This window comes from Cavia porcellus, unplaced genomic scaffold (assembly GCF_034190915.1).
Source record: "Cavia porcellus strain 051 isolate PalLab524CR breed Dunkin Hartley unplaced genomic scaffold, mCavPor4.1 scaffold_27, whole genome shotgun sequence".
Lineage (NCBI taxonomy): Eukaryota > Metazoa > Chordata > Mammalia > Rodentia > Caviidae > Cavia > Cavia porcellus.
In genome coordinates this window covers 20676471-20693877 of record NW_026947510.1, presented here as the reverse complement: position 1 = coordinate 20693877, position 17407 = coordinate 20676471, and the positions used below count along the sequence as shown (strand labels likewise).

Here is a 17407-nt window from a genome sequence, read left to right as displayed (position 1 = left end):
ATTATCAGTCAATTACTTTTTCTCTTGATTTTTAGGTTTTGTTAAAACCTTTAACAAAATGCTTGAAATGACTTTCTTTTAGTAGTCTAAAACTTATGTAATCATTTTATTTCTTTTCACCACATTAAAATGCTACATTTTAAAAACTAACTTCTTTAACTGGCTCAATTATAGTATGACCTGGTTTTTACTTGCAAAAGTTAATATGATTTTTAAAAACCATAAATATACATATATATGCGCACATATATTCACATTTTAACCATAAAGAAAAATACATTTAAAAGACATGCCGAGGTTGCAAGTAATCAGTTGAGGATAAAAACATTAAACAAGGTGCCACAAAAGATAAAACCAACATTAAAGACATAAATGAAGGTTTTTCTGCCCCCAGTTTGGCAAGCTAAAGGAAATTTTTGTTATGAACCTTGAGTCCAATAAGCCACATTGATCCTGCAACAGAAATGGACAACAAGCCCCTAAGTTAGTAAAAAAAAAATTTATCAGTACCAGGGATTGCTGGGTGAAAACAGGCCCTAAAACACAAACAGGCCCCAACACCCCACATGGGCATAGGTCCCCCACATGGGCCTATGCCATACACACAGCCCCAGGTCCCCCACACGGGTCTAGGCCATACACATGGGCCTAGGTCCCCCACACGGGCATAGGCCACACACATTACAAGTAGGCGAGAGCCCCCAGAATCCAGTGCAGAAAAAGCGCGAGCTTGTCTGCAGTCACTGTGCACATTCAAATTACAAATGGGCAAAAACCCCTACACGGGCCGAAGCCCAAAGTTACGAATGGGCCCCAAAAGCCCTAAATTACAAAATGGGCAAAAAGGCCCCTGGAAGTTGTCTCATTTTATCTGCAGTTACAAATGTGCACACTCAGATTACAAACAGGCAAAAAACCAAATACTTACAGATGTTAAGCCAATCGATCGGTGAAAAAATAATTTGGAGGGGTCCCCCAGTACTCCCAGGTGAGCCCCTTAATCTTGTAATCCACAAACAAGCCCTCCAAAGCCCAAACTCGAATTCAAAAATGGGCATACATATTTTTATTTTAAAAAAACAGCGCTGATTTATTTTATCCTAGGCCCACTGACACAGTGCAGGTGGAGCTTGCAAAAGCTGTGTGTCCCCCTTAAAGCTTTCTAGCTCTTTTGTAGAGAGCACAGTTTATAAAAGGGTTATGGGGGTGGATCAGGAAATCTGCTAAGGAAATGTTTTCCTTAGCAGAGGACAGAGTAGCCTAGCAGTAGTTAATAAACCTTTGTCAGCTTATTTTAGTACCACATCTGTTATTTGTAGAGGGCAACAATGGTTAACATATCAATTAGGTTAGGTTCCCAGGGATTTACAATTTTTTACAGAAGGGAGTATTGATTAACATATGAGGTCACCCAGAGGGGGGCGGGGGGGGGGTCGCATACAGAACAGTAGGTAGCATTACAGGTACTTTGGCATTATACAAACATAAGGAAGCTCTTTTTGCTAGTATATAGCATTAAAGAAATATCATGACCTTTTAATTTTCCTGTGTTTAAACTTGGATTTATATTACATTTTTTGTTTGTTTGTTTGTTTGTTTGTTTGTTTGTCTGAGACAGGGTCTCCCTATGCAGTTCAGGCTGGCCTTGAGCTCACTTTGTAGCCCAGGCTGGTCTGGAACTCACAAGGATCCTCCTGCCCTAGCCTCCTGAGTGCTGGGATTCCAGATATGAGCCACCATGCCCAGCTGATTTACATTATTTTAATAAAACTATATGAGACAAAGCACTTTAAAACAACGGGCAAATAGCAAGCAATTATCAAAAGTAACTGGCAAATATAAAAGCAAAGTTGGAGGCATAAAAATTTGTTACCTAAATAAGTCCCACTTGAGAGTCTATGAAGCAAAAGCAAATTCTCACCTCTTTCCAATGATCTCAGTGGAAGACCTCCAAATGATATAAGGGAGTGAAACTCCTGACCTACTATGTCAGGAGGAGCAAAACACAGTTGACAAAGAATGCCCTAAAGGGGCGATACCAGTTTCCCCAGCACTTCTCCAAAGAGGTGCAAAGCTTAATCAAGGGTCTTCTCAACCCTGACCCAAGCATGCGCCCTACCTTGGAGCAAGTAAGGCAGCATCCATGGCTTCAGCTTGAATCTGTCCCTTGTCATCCTCCTCAACTGCTCCCCAAAGCCACAGAAAGGGCACATTATGGCTGGGAAGGGGTACAACCGGCTGAAGGTGAATTCGTGTTCTCTAAAATCAAAGAGTAAATTTTAGGAACAATAGAGGTAAAGAGTAAAATATATTTATTGAGAGAAAGCAAGCTTCTGTCTGAGAGAGACAGGAGGAGTCCCAAGCAGTGGGACTCTGTCTTTCCCAGGGACGTTTATAGAGGAAAATCATGGGATGAGATGGACTTGTGGGCAAAACTGGGAACTCACAAGGCAGATGGGCATAAGGTAGGGCAGAACTATGGTTAACCAATAAGATTAATAGTTCAGGTAAATTCATTAAATTGGGGACAAATGGGGAAGTGAGCCACTTAGAAAGCAGGCATTCTTAGAGAGCAGTGAATCTTCCCTAGGGGGTTGGAATGGTGACTCCTGACTTCCGCGGGGTGCTAAGAAGCTATTTAGAACATCAGTCCTTATGGATGTATTTGTTTGATCTTTTGTCTTGAGGTTTGGCCCACAGCAGGAGGTGCCTGTCTCCCCTTAGCTGCAAGGTATCTGAGCTCCTGCACTGGCTCCTTCAGGACCTAGCCCTGTCTCCCTGCCTATAGTATTTCTAGCTAACTCAGGGGCCCGAAACACTACTGCAGGCTTGCTGGGATCTGACAGCACGCAGCTGGGCTTGGAGTGCCTCCACTGTCTTCTCTGCACTGGACACTGCAATAAGACCACAGACCGCAGAGGCCTGCCACAGGTTTAAAGTCAGAGAACTTTTTGTCTTTGTGTTTTGTTTTTCCTGCCTGTGTACATTGTTCTCAGCTTTTGTATTTTTCTCTCTTTTTTGGTCCTGCTTTTTGCTCCTGTTTTATCACTCGTTTTCTAAGGCCTGGTAATCTCCCTTTGTACTTCAGTCTTCTTATCTCTCTTTTATTTTTCTATATTTTCTTGGTATCCCTAATAAATTTTCTCCCTTTAGGGCAAATTGCTCTACTGAGTATATACTTACTGTATATAATATTCTGCTTTGCCTTATAGTTGGCTGTGTAACTACAAATCTCATACCTGTGATTAAAGCAGGCATGTCCTTGGTCATAAGAGTTTATCATTTCCTGGCTGTGTTGGTTGCAGTTGTTATAGCTGATTGTACTATGTTAGCCAAAGTGACAGAGTTATTGGCATCAACTGATCTTCTTTGAACACCACCACCTCAGTTGTCTGAGGGGCACAAACAATCCTGTAGTTCTGGACTACAGAACTATAAGAACTGGGTGCTGGGCCAAACAGGCAGCAGCCCTTCATTCCTACCGAACTGAAGAGGCAGGGCTGGGGATGGAGCTCAGTGGCACAGCTCCTGCCTGGCAAACACAAGACCCTGAGTTTGACTCCCAGTACCAAAAAAGAAATTCCATAGTTTCTCGTTTTGAAAAAAAAAAAAAAGTTCCTTTAAGAAAAGAAGAGGCAAAATCTTGGGATGACAGAATCCAAAGCCAGCTACCCCTACAGAACATCTCTGAAAATAGTCATTTCCTTAAGAGGTCCCAATACTAGTAATAAACTACTGACCATAAGCAATTTACAAGCCTCAAGGCAGAAAACAAGTACAAAGATAGAAAATGAGAAAATGCAGAAGCAAGATGCACCATGACATGTGTTATGTGCATGTTCCAACTTGCCCTGAACACTCTCTGGTTCAGATCCTGCCCCAGGTGCTGCAAACACAGACCACAGTTTGGAAGCCACGAATGTCTTCTCTTTACCAAATGTCACTGTTCCCACGGTGGCAAGCAACACCATCACGTGTGGAGATTTCTCTTGTTCCAAACTCTGTCCCCACCACACGCATGCCTGTGTGCCCTCAAGGCTGGATATGAGTCTCTGTTTACTGACACAAGACTTCAATGGGCTCCTTTCAAAGGCTTGCAGACACAGACTTGGGGACAGCATTCAGAAGACCAGGGTTTGGGTCCATGTCTCTTCATGGGGATGTGTGGGGGTGATGGTAGATGACCCCTTGCTCTTCCCAGAACACACCCTACTGCCAGGCACAATAAGGGAGGTAGTGGTCAGGTGTGGTCAGGTCCATGGTACCCAGGTCTCCCTGCATCCTCATGGGAGGTTGTGGTCAGGTCCATGGTGCCCAGCCCTCCCTGTCCCTGGGGCAGCCTCCCTCAGACAGCAGGACACAAGCCAGGTGACTCTCCCCCCTGCTCCTCCTGTCTTCCTCTCGCTGGCTCTCAGTTCCTGGTGCCTGTGCAGCCTTCCCATGCTGTGCACCAACCCCTCCCTCTGCTTCTCGCCCACAGGATACACTAGTGATCTTGACTCCTCCTCTCCCCTCCAGCTCCCTGCACAAAGGGCTGCAAGGCAACTCACTGTGGCTTCCACTTGTGTGGCTGACCTCGCTGTCAGGATGACCACATCCATAGGAGGGATCATGGATCTGCACTACAAAGGCAAGGAGACATGTGTAATGCACGCTCACTGGGAAACACAGCATACAGTGGTGGCTGTGGTCACTCCAGCCTCCTCTGCAGCAGACCCCACTGCAACTCCTCCTACCCACACCTGGCCTCTGCCCACACCTACCCTTCTCCCTCCCCTCCTCTCCTCCCTACAGTTCTTCCCTGACAGTTGAAAATGATATCGAGACACAGCACATTCTGAGGAAGCAGCCGGACCACTCAGACTCCTTGAGTGACCTCTGGTTCTCTACTGTGCAGTACTTACACTGCGACCACCTTGTGTTTGTGACACTTGCACGTCGATAGGGGGCAGCAGCACAGGGCCTGCAGGCAGTCTCTCATGGTTCTCTTGACAGTTTTCCAGCCCCACCTCCTACTGCTGACAGGGGCTGGGGCAGCAGTGAAGGCAGCATTTGGAGTCCCAGGGCTGTGCTGGAAGGACTCACCGGGAGAGGCAGGATTGGGCTGCCAGTATGACTCAGTAGAGGCATGGCTGGTTTTACAGGACTTGATGGGAACAGCAGGGCTTGGTTGACGGGATGCTTTAGGGGTAGCAGGCCCTGAATGGTAGGACTTGATGGAAGAAGCAGGGCTTGGTTGACGGGATGCTTTAGGGGTAGCAGGTCCTGTATAGTAGGACTTGATGGAAGAAGCAGGGCTTGGTTGACGGGATGCTTTAGGGGTAGCAGGTCCTGGATGATAGGACTTGATGGGAGAAGCAGGGCTTGGTTGACGGGATGCTTTAGGGGTAGCAGGCCCTGAATGGTAGGACTTGATGGAAGAAGCAGGGCTTGGTTGATGGGATGCTTTAGGGGTAGCAGGTCCTGTATAGTAGGACTTGATGGAAGAAGCAGGGCTTGGTTGACGGGATGCTTTAGGGGTAGCAGGTCCTGTATAGTAGGACTTGATGGAAGAAGCAGGGCTTGGTTGACCGGATGCTTTAGGGGTAGCAGGTCCTGGATGATAGGACTTGATGGGAGAAGCAGGGCTTGGTTGACGGGATGCTTTAGGGGTAGCAGGCCCTGAATGGTAGGACTTGATGGAAGAAGCAGGGCTTGGTTGACGGGATGCTTTAGGGGTAGCAGGTCCTGTATAGTAGGACTTGATGGAAGAAGCAGGGCTTGGTTGACGGGATGCTTTAGGGGTAGCAGGCCCTGAATGGTAGGACTTGATGGAAGAAGCAGGGCTTGGTTGACGGGATGCTTTAGGGGTAGCAGGTCCTGTATCGTAGGACTTGATGGGAGAAGCAGGGCTTGGTTGACGGGATGCTTTAGGGGTAGCAGGTCCTGGATGATAGGACTTGATGGGAGAAGCAGGGCTTGGTTGATGGGATGCTTTAGGGGTAGCAGGCCCTGAATGGTAGGACTTGATGGAAGAAGCAGGGCTTGGTTGACGGGATGCTTTAGGGGTAGCAGGCCCTGAATGGTAGGACTTGATGGAAGAAGCAGGGCTTGGTTGACCGGATGCTTTAGGGGTAGCAGGTCCTGTATCGTAGGACTTGATGGGAGAAACAGGGCTTGGTTGACGGGATGCTTTAGGGGTAGCAGGCCCTGAATGGTAGGACTTGATGGAAGAAGCAGGGCTTGGTTGACGGGATGCTTTAGGGGTAGCAGGTCCTGTATCGTAGGACTTGATGGGAGAAGCAGGGCTTGGTTGACGGGATGCTTTAGGGGTAGCAGGTCCTGGATGATAGGACTTGATGGGAGAAGCAGGGCTTGGTTGACGGGATGCTTTAGGGGTAGCAGGCCCTGAATGGTAGGACTTGATGGAAGAAGCAGGGCTTGGTTGACCGGATGCTTTAGGGGTAGCAGGCCCTGAATGGTAGGACTTGATGGAAGAAGCAGGGCTTGGTTGACGGGATGCTTTAGGGGTAGCAGGTCCTGTATCGTAGGACTTGATGGGAGAAGCAGGGCTTGGTTGACGGGATGCTTTAGGGGTAGCAGGTCCTGGATGATAGGACTTGATGGGAGAAGCAGGGCTTGGTTGACGGGATGCTTTAGGGGTAGCAGGCCCTGAATGGTAGGACTTGATGGAAGAAGCAGGGCTTGGTTGACCGGATGCTTTAGGGGTAGCAGGCCCTGAATGGTAGGACTTGATGGAAGAAGCAGGGCTTGGTTGACGGGATGCTTTAGGGGTAGCAGGTCCTGTATCGTAGGACTTGATGGGAGAAGCAGGGCTTGGTTGACGGGATGCTTTAGGGGTAGCAGGTCCTGGATGATAGGACTTGATGGGAGAAGCAGGGCTTGGTTGACGGGATGCTTTGGGAGTAGAAGGGCCTGGATGGCAGGACTTGATGGTAGTAGTATGGCTGGGCTGGCAGGCCTTGGTAGTAGCAATAGCACGGCTTGGTTTGTGAGATGCTACAGGGGGAGGAGATGAAGATGGCTGATATTCATCTGTATACTCATCTTTGTTTGTGGACTGTTCAAACAGATCTTCAGCCTCACGTTTGTGTGTGGGCTTCACCTCAGACCTCAAGTGGAGTTTCTCGAGTGCCATGTCCTGTAGTAGCAGGAAGGGCGCCATGTCAGGATCGTATTTTCTGCACTTCACTGCATCAATCACCTTCAGCCGGTTGTACCCCTTCCCAGCCATAATGTGCAATATTGCCCTTTCTGTGGCCTTGGGGAGCAGTTGAGGAGGATGACAAGGGACAGATTCAAGCTGAAGCCATGGATGCTGCCTTACTTTCTCTAAAGTAGGGCGCATTCTTGGGTCAGGGTTGAGAAGACCCTTTATTAAGCTTTGCACCTCTTTGGAGAAGTGCTGGGGAAACTGGTATCGCCCCTTTAGGGCATCCTTTGTCAGTCGTGTTTGGCTCCCACTAAATGGGCGTACCCCAGCGAGCATCTCAAATAAAAGTATCCCTAAAGACCAAATGTCCAGTGGTGGGCCTTGGTATTTCTTTTGTAAAAATATCTCTGGGGCAGCATACTTTCGGGTGCCTCCACACGTGGTCACCTCCTGGCCAGGAAGGAACCTGAAAGCCACGCCAAAATCGCTGAGCTTGGGGTGGCCTTCACGGTCCATTAATATGTTCGCCGGTTTCAGGTCCCCATGGATGACTCCCCTGTTATGGCAGTACTGCACAGCCTCCAGGAGTTCTCGGAATATCAGCCGTGCCCTTTCCTCCTGCAGCTTCTGTCTCTCAGCACGCTTGATATGTCGCTGCAGGTCTTTCCCGCGTGCATATTCCATTACCAGGAACATAGTGGTACTATTTTCTGACACTTCCAGCAACTGAATGATATTGGGGTGCTGAAGGTCCTTTAGGATGCTGACCTCCCGTCTAACAGCAGTAGGCCTCAACTTGTCCTTTTGAAGTACCTTCACAGCTACCAGCATCCTTGTGCTCACATGTTCAGCGAGTACCACCTTGGCAAAGTGACCCTCACCAAGGGGCATCAGCACGTCATAGTCTTGATGGAAGTTTCCTGTGAACGATGACATTTCTGTGGACGATGACATGACGTCCAGCAAAGATGATTTACCCACCTCGAAGGGTGCCCTGATGGAACTAGGCTTTATAAAATCAATGACAAAAATTTCGAATCTCAAAACGCCAACTCAACTCCAAACACCAATCTACTTCACCCACAAAGAGTCTCTGGGGTGAACACCCTACCTTACACAGCTAACTGCTGTGACCTCACAGGGGATCTTGTGAGGTCATGGTGCCAGTGGGCCCAGGCAGAGCTGGTCACCTCCACTTCACTCATCACACTCTTGGCCATGAGGGTCTTTTGATTCTAACAGAAAAATGTTACAAAATGTCTTACTAATGTGAGTTATGGAGATTGACACTTTTGTTTTAGAAATTCAGACCTGTAGGATGCTTCAATATCCCTTTTTGTTTCTGTTCTGAGAATCTGTTCTCAGCATCTGTAATACCTCTTGCATTTAGAGATCCCATGATGTCTACACTCAGCATCTCCAGTTCCTTTTGCTCTTAATTCTTACTGGTGTCAAAGTGATGCTGCAACTTCACTTACATTAGAATAACGTAACGTTCAGTGTATAAAATATGACAAATAAATTAATGCCTGTGCAGCTGACAGCAATTCCCCAAAAACATAATCATTAGACTTATCCTCAAAATCCTTGGAGAGCAGCGGCAAGCACAGTCACAGAAAGGACACCCAGGAGTTGGAGACACATTTATTTACACCAACGGGCACTGATTGGTACATTCCCAGAATATCAGGGCCTGATCTCTGATGGTCTGAGGCCTGTATAGGATAAGCAAGTGGGGAGTACCGGGGCAAAATGGCTTGTTGATTGGGGTTGGTTTATGCAGCGTGCATCACAGTGACCAGCTAGGCGTCTCAGTGACCAGCCGTTTCTTAGAGACAGAACTGTTACCTGGACAACTAAGAACTGCAGTATACTGACTGGGGTGCGGGATATTCTGTTACAGGAGGACAGAAGGAAACAGGTGGACATGTGCTGTGTGAATGAAACAGTGAAACAAAACAAAAAGCTCTCTCAACTAAGCATTTTACATCCAGCAAAACTGTCCTTAAAATGAGGGGGAAAGCTCAGACATTCCTAGATGCAAGCACTGAAGAATGTCCGTCCTTCCTACTAGGCCTGCCTTGGGTAGAGGAGTCCCTTAGGTTGAAATGAAAGAACCAGCTGTGGTCCCACATGCCTGTGATCCAGCACTCAGGAGGCTGAGGCAAGATGATCACTGTGAGTTCAAGGCCAGCCTGGGCTACAGAGCAAGACCCTGGCTCACAAAGGAGAATTTTTTTGCAGGAACTCAAGTCTGAAGAAAAGTCTGTTAAAGCTGAATATGTGGACCTTTATGAAAATCAGGACTGGTTTTGTATTCTACATGTTAGAGGCTCACATATTGAAAAGAAAACAAGGCACCCTGTAGTACTGTATTTCCTGAGACACAGTGTGGCATACGTGGAGGAAACTACAAACTCACTCCCCAGATGTGGGGCAGCATCCTGTATATGGCTATGTTTAACTGCCACGGATTCACACCACCCTGGGGTGGCCTTGGGATTTTCAAAGTTATATCCACGGCATCCTCAAAGAAAACATAAATAGCTTTTACACAGGTGACGAGCCCATTGACTCCAAAACGAATGGCTCCTGCAGAAGAGCAGGACAGCTGCTGCTGGAGTGGGGACAGCCACGCCCAAGCCTCTCTCCCAGTCAGCAGCATTCGCAGACTGTGGAGCGAGAACCAGGCCTCACAAGGGGGTGGGCCCTGCCTGGAAACCATGTCATTTTCATTGCTTTGTTGGTTGGGTTTTATTCTTTCATTTTGTTTGATTATATTAAATCTGATGCCATGAACAACTGTTCAAAAGATAGCAAGACGTGTTATGGTAGCCATTCTGGACTTACTGTGAGCTTGTTTTGAAGTCCTTTACTGCAGTCATTGTTTTGTGTTTGTTGTTTCTGCTCTATTCTGTTGTTTGATTTTTACCAGGTCCAAAGGTATCTGCAGCTATTTTGAAGATGATAGAGGCATTATGGTAACTATTGCTGATTTTCTAAGTTTTAAAGACCTGTATCACTTATACTGGTTTATCTTGATCGGTTTTGTTCTGTTTTATTTTCCTTGGTTTTATCCTCTATTTAGGCCAGGGATTTAACTCAGCAGCATAAGATCTGTCTGGCAAGTGTGAGGTCCTGAGTTTGATCCCTGATACGAAAAACATAAAATAAAATAAAATTTTAAAAAATAAAGAAGAAGAAGATGAAAAAGAGCAACGACAAGATGCTGCAAGGCTCATGAAACAGCCACCTGACAGAGGCAAACTCTTGCAAGCTCTAATTCCCTTCTAATGAAGGGGCAGTGTCTTCCCAATCAAAAGCAGAGACTGGGAGACGAGATGGGAAACCTCACCCAATTAGATGCAAAGCAAGAAGGTAGAAAAAGTACAAAGTAAAAGTCCTCTGTGCCAAATACAGAAGAGTTGGCCACTCTACTGTTGGAGTGGGTCTTTGGTTAAGAAAAGGTTTCAGGAGACACAAGGACATATTAGAGTGTAGGTAGCAACATAACCACATGCAGTAGGCCTATCCTGTACCAGTAAATTTTACTTTAGTGCAATAGCCAGCTGGGCATGTCACTACCTTCCCCTGAGGGACACTGGAAAGCAGTTTATGTGATTACCAACTTGCTGTGTCAAACAATGAAGTGGGTGAGCAAGTGGAAAAGTCTCAAAATGGGATTTTCACCCACGTTGTGCTCCATCTAACTGCTTTTGTGTGTTTATTCAAGCATCAAAGAGGGTTCAATAATCTCCCATTACTCCAGGATTTGTCTTTTTAAAAGCTTTCTTTTGATTTTTCTGGTGGAAATAGCCCAGTTCTGTACAATGGCATGTGAAAACTATATCTTGGAGGAGGTCACAAGTGAATGAATCGTCAGATTACTCATGCATGAGTGATGAAGATGATCCATTATGACAAAACACTTTCATAACAGAAGAGTGTTGTGGATGGATGGATGTCGATGAAGAGGAGGGAGAGGACTTTGACATTGGCCATGTGAGTCAAACTTCCTGGGACAGTGAAGTGGAGCAAAGATCAACTGATACTGATACCGACCTCCTTTGTTAAGATGACAAAGAAAACAATGTGAATACATATTTGACTAGTGAAAATGTTGCAAAATGGCCACATAACCAAATGAAATGATCTAATGTTAATACTAAGTCCAAAAATATAGTGAGGGACTTGGCAAGAGTGAAATGTATTGGACGAATGCTGATACTGCTATTCAAAGTTGGAAATTTTAACACATGAAATGTTACAAGATTCTGTGAAATATAGAGGTTAAAATTCAAGTAAAGTGTTCTCTATGCACCATTAGCCATATTCAAAAATGTTTTATGACATGGTGCTGAACTGAAAGCATTTATGGATCTGTGTGCTTAGGAGGGATTTCTCATAGTGGATTCTCATAGGGATTGCAGGAATGTAAAGGCCTCATGGAAAATGATGGGTCAACTCTGGCATAATGCATGCCCTTGTGCATGTGAGGACTTTTTGTGCTTTCAATTTAGACATTTAGCCTTGAACTTAGCCACAAGGTGTTTATTCATAGAATAATAAACCAGATGATGTTATGAACAGAAATGTTCTTATGGTTTGGGACTACAGTTCATATGAGATTATTTACAGCAGAGAAAAATCCAGCTTTTCTTGTCAGTGAATTATGTGAAGTACTGTGGAGTGCACTGGTGAGCTGACAGGTGAACAGGCACACACAGCTTCCTAGATCCACGATGATAAGAGGAAAACAAAAAGATCTCAACTGTGTCCTACAAGAAAATACAGGAAAACAAAACATGCTATCAGTGGAAGTGTCCCTCGTGTATGGAACATGCAAGACTGCCTTGGGTATGACAAGTGCAAAGACTGCTTTGGATATGACAGTTGAAGCAAAGCTTATTTATGTGGTAGATTTTTGTTTCTGTTTACATTGCAGTTCACATAGGTTTCTATTTTTGATGTTATCTTTGATGTGAAAATATATTGATGTGTATTCTTTTTTTTTTTTTTTTTTGTCTTTTTCATTTTTTTATCGGTACCGGGATTGAACTCATGACCGCCTGCTTGCAAGGCAGGTGCTTATGGTGCTGAGCTAAACCCCCAGCCCCATTGATGTGTATTCTAAAGGCACAACACACAGTAAGAATTTAAGAACTTCTTTTGATATTTTATGTTCCTGTTGGCTACACACTCTAATAGCACAATAACCTTGACAAAACAGCAAAACCATTGAGATATCAAGTACATCCTACAAAAAGAGTAGGACAGCAAAATGTGTGCTCCCAGTGTGAGTATTATGTGTCTATGGAATACGCTGTGGTCATGTGCACAGACTGATTTAGATGTGATAATTGAAGTGAAGATTACTTTTTTGTAAATTGCTGTTGGTATTTTCAGTGTAATTTGTATAGGAATATTTTTGTTATTTTTTGTAGACTTTATGCCAAAAAATTGTTGATGTTTTAAATTTTGATGCTTTATTATAAACACTCAATAAATATTAAAAATTCAATACTTTATATTTTTTTGTTTTTTTTCCTGGTAAGCCACTGTGTAATATAACATCACTTATAAAAGTAAAGTTAATAACTCATCAATAGAAATATTCTAAAGAATGAGTGTGTGTCTGGTAAACCTATGTTTCTGCACCTTTATGACAAAGTTAGTGTTATGCTCCTGAAATAGTCAAGACCAGGAAAGTTTGCAGGGATGCTGTTCACAGTGTCATCATCTAACCTTGAAGACTCCTCTGGAGGTTTCACCTACATCCTGCCATGCAGACAAGCTCTCTATCTACAGTTGCCAAATCCTGGGAGGCAACACACCTCCTGCAACTGGAGTTCAGTATTCTGTCTCTGAGGTGAACATCAAGACGGTCATACATGTGCCAGGCCCTGGGAGAACTCCTGCTCGTCCTCTGAGAGTTCAGGGAAATCCCTGGGCACTGAGATCACTGCTCCTCTAAGCCAGGGCCTCCCAGTCACTTCTCCTGTTTCTACACTAACAGTGTCCAACAATCTGACAGTTTCAAGGCCAGGGAAGCTAGAGAGGCCTTACAGCCAGGCCATCCACAGTGTGTTTCAGACAGGACTGGCTGGGCTCCAGCGAGGGAAGTGGTTGCCCTGAAGTCCTGCAGAGTGGTTTTGAAAGAGAGTTTTGTAGGGTATATCACCTGGGTTGGATGTTGCTTTCTTTTATGTGTTGAAATACCTCACTCCAAGCTCTCCTGGTCTTAATGGTTTGTGTTGAGAAGTGTGCTGTATTTCTAATGGTTTTACATTTATAAGTGATTCCTTGCTTTTCTTTATGAGGTTATAAGATTCTGTTCTCACCTTGGACTTCCCAGGTATTGACTGTCATATGCCATGGGGAGATCCTTTTCTGATTGTGGCTACTTGGGGTTTCATCTGTCTTTCTTATCTGCATGTCAAGTTACTTCCCCATATTCAGAAAGTTTTCTGCTATTGTTTCTGTCACAGATTTTTATGCCATCTGTGCTGTCTTGTGGTTTTTCACTTATTCCAGTTAGTTGTCTGTACACCATCTAATAGCTGTTGGATCTACTGTCCATGTTCCAGTTTTGTAAGGTGTCCCTGAGTATTTGGGCACTGACACCAGCCCTGTCTTCTAACTCCAGGGCTCTGTCCTTGTGGTCATTTCTGTTGCCCACACTTTGGATACAAGTTTAATTCTCTAGGATTTCTGTTTGGTACCATTTATGGACTCAAATTCGTTGCTAAGTCACTCATTTACGTTGTGTATCGTGTCTTTTTTTTAGCTCAGGTAATTTTGTAGTAGTGTATTTTGTAAATGTACTGATCATTCTGTTGAATTTAAGCTTTTATCACCTTGAATAATTCAGATGATAATTCACTGTCACTACTGTGGAAATCTCTTTAGTTAGTGCTTTTCAGTGATGCTCTAAGAGGTGTTTCTCTCCATTGTTTAAGTTTTAAGAACACTTGTGTCTGTTCTTTTCAAGGGTATTGATGTGTAGTTATCTCTCTGATACTTGTGTCTGCTCTGAATAATCACAATAACAGTGACCTCATAAACTGGGAAATTTTGCTCCTCAAATTCCTATGACAGTGTATAAAACTGATACTTCTTCTACCTTCAGTGTTTGGTAAAATTCAGCAGTGAAGCTAATCAAGCCTGAAGTTACTCAGAAAGGTCTAACGAATTCAGTGTCTTCCATGGAAATGAGGCACAGGCCCATAGACTTGGGCCCTTCTTGTCTTTCAGGAAATTTTTTCCCTGCATCAAAGCTTTCAAACATATCCGCTAACATTCTCTCCTTTGTTTTAGGTTATATTTTTGGCCCTGGGAATTGAACTCAGGGCCTTGCGCTTGCCGGGCAGGCACTTTGTCACTGAGCTCCATTCCCATGCTTCCTCTTAACTGTTTACTCTTTCAGGTTCTAGGTAAATAGTGCTGTCCCTAGTGTTAATTTCTAAACGTATTTCATCATAGTGAGACAAAATTCTCTGCATAATTGAAATTCTTTTAAATTGATTGGGGTTTATTTTGTGACTGTGTTGGAAACATTTCCTCCATGTACAGCAGTGAATACTGCACTGCTGTTTGGATGGGATGCTTCTGTCAGTGGCAGTTGGTATAAGTTTGTCCATAATATACAACCTTTTTTACCAGAAGAACATGGCGGATAGATAGCAGCAGCCTCTGAGGCTCTCGGAGAAACTGCACTTGAAATCTAGGAATGGTGCAGGACAGGAAGATCCAGGCAAGGGGGGATATTCTTTGCTGACCCAGGAATGAACTAAATTAAGAGAAACCATCTGGAAATGCAATCCTGGCAAGATAGCAGGCACAGATAAGGTCTCAGCACGGAAGCTGGACCCGCACCACTGGAAACTGCAATTTGAATCACCTGCAGCTGCTGTTGCATCCCGGTCGGCACAGCAGGGAGAGAGGCGCAAAACCTCGGAGAGTGAGAAGCGTTGAAAGGAGATGGGAGCAGGACTGGCCGGTGCCCTGCATTGACCTGCCAGTGAATTGGACCCTTACATAGAGAAGGAGGCTTCAGCAGAGTACATACTTGGACCAGGCAGACTTCCCGGAACAAGAAGCTGCAGTGACTTCAGTCACATATCCCCCTCTCAAGCGGGATTGGTGGGGAGTGCCTGGCTTGTGAGAAGCCGCTGGCTGAGACCCAATAGGATAGCCCAACTCAGGTCCCAGTACCTGAAGGCGCACCCTAGCAGTGAAGCCTTGGGGGTAGGTTGACCTGGAGGGGCGGGCCCAGAAGAGGCTGCCCAGGTCTGTGTCTCCCTAGTACACTGCAGTGGGCAGGAACACCTAGCCGGCAATTCAAACAGACTGTGGCTGACAGGGAAGGAAGCTGGGCCTCCTATACACGCTTAATATAAGGAACAAAGAATATGGGAAGAGGGAGCAACAAGAAAGGGTCCTCAGTCCCCAATCCCGAGAAACACGCAATAGTAGACATGGGACCAATAGATATAAAGTGCTATCTCCAGAGCCTCATAGAGGAGTTCAGGAATGAAGTTATGAATGACCCGAAGCTAGACATAAGCAGAATAGTTAGAGAAATGCTAAGTACCACCCAGGAAAAAACAGATGGTACAATGGAAGAACAGAAAAAAAGGGGATAATTGTTTGATGGAGAAAATAGAGAAAACATAGAATACATGAAGGAGGTTCAAAGAGATTACAAGGAAACTAAAAACTCTATTGAAAACTGGCATAACAGCTTGAAAGAAACTAAGGACAGATTATCTGAACTGGAGGGCAGATTTGTAATATGGGAGCATGTAATGAAAAACTTCTTAAAAATAACAAAAAAACAAACAGCAATAATACAAAAACTAGAAGATGATAAGAGGATCTATAACTTAAGAATTAAGAACGTAAGAGAAGAAGTGGGGACACAAACAAATAGACTCAAAAGCTATTCACAGAAATAATCCAAGAGAATTTCCCTAATTTGGCAAATAGTAAAGATACTCAGATATATGAGGCATACAGGACCCCAGCAATCTACAACCCAAACAGAGCTACACCCAGGCACATAATAATCAAAATTACAGAAATCCAATATAAGAACAGAATATTAAAAGCTGTCAGAGACAAGAAACAGATCACTTACAAAGGAACACCCATCAAAATTACAGCAGACTTCTCGGCACAAACCATCAAATCATGAAGAGCGTGGGGGGAAATAATTCAAGCTTTGAAAGATAATAACCTCCAGGCAAGATTGATGTATCCTGCACAACTGTCCCTAGAAATTGATGGAAAAACAAGGTGCTTCCAGGATAAAGAGGAACTAGGGGAATTTGCAACCACTAATTCAACTCTACAGAGAATACTGCAGGATAGTCTAAAAAAAGAAAATACCAAGATTCCAGAAATAGTGGCTGAGAGGCCACAATGAATGGAGCAGAAAACAAAATGAAGAAGACAAACTGACAACAAAGGACAGAAAAAGAGCTCAACAGAAATGAAGTAGAGAAGACTGGAAGGTAGGAACAGCAATTTTGGAGAAAACGAAACATCATAATAGCTAGTGCTGATTTAGTATCATCTTGTTTTGAAGTCCCATCAAATGTGTATTCTTCAGTCTCCATTGGTGTTAAAAGGTTGTATCTTATTGGATTTTATTATATATGATAGTATAAGCAAAAACTTTTATAGACAAGGAGTTTATATAGAAACCATTGTTCATTTTCTGTCAATTGGTTCTAAATACCCTGCAATAATGTCATTCTCTTGAATGGTTTTATAGTGTCGTGATATCTTTGGTGCTACAGTATAAGAAGTTATACTCAAAGATTTCAAGGAAAGAGACACTATGGTAACTATTTTTATGTCAGGATATCTTGTGGTGAAACACTGGTTTGCTTAAATGGTTATGATTTGACCTGCGCTGTTCTGTTGTTAGGCCCTCTTTTATCTCAGTCCCCCCCCCCTTTTTTAAATTATTTACTTTTTTAGTTTTCTTTTTTTAATTAAGGGAAAATAAAAAATAGCAGGGTACATTATAGTAACCTACTTTGATTTCCTATTAACTTGATTTGAAATCCTGTATTGCCCTCACCATCTTGTTTTGACTGATTTTTCCCCTATTCTGCTTTGCTTGATAGTACCAATATCGAAAGTATAGGCATAACTGTTAACACAGTAAGAATCATTATGACGCCCATTCTGATTGACTATTATTTTCTTTTAAAATCCTGTAATGTCTCCAATGCTTTGGTTTTA

General features: G+C 44.1%; 1 protein-coding gene across 8 annotated transcripts in view; it reads right to left on the bottom strand.

The window, feature by feature from the left end:
* LOC134473513 (serine/threonine-protein kinase MARK2-like) overlaps nt 1-17407 on the bottom strand; it is a 34298-nt gene that overhangs the window by 10175 nt on the left and 6716 nt on the right. For 6 of the 8 annotated variants that reach the window (XR_010043783.1, XR_010043785.1, XR_010043784.1 and 3 more), the window contains exons 1-3: nt 4905-17391; nt 4551-4622; nt 2120-2259 (exon numbers count right to left, since the gene is read on the bottom strand). Coding sequence is in view for 1 of the 8 variants with exons in the window: in XM_063238012.1 (XP_063094082.1) it covers nt 4610-4622; nt 4905-8107 (3216 nt within the window). In the remaining 7 variants the exon portion in view is untranslated. The other 2 variants (XR_010043789.1, XM_063238012.1) reach the window with 2 other exon arrangements.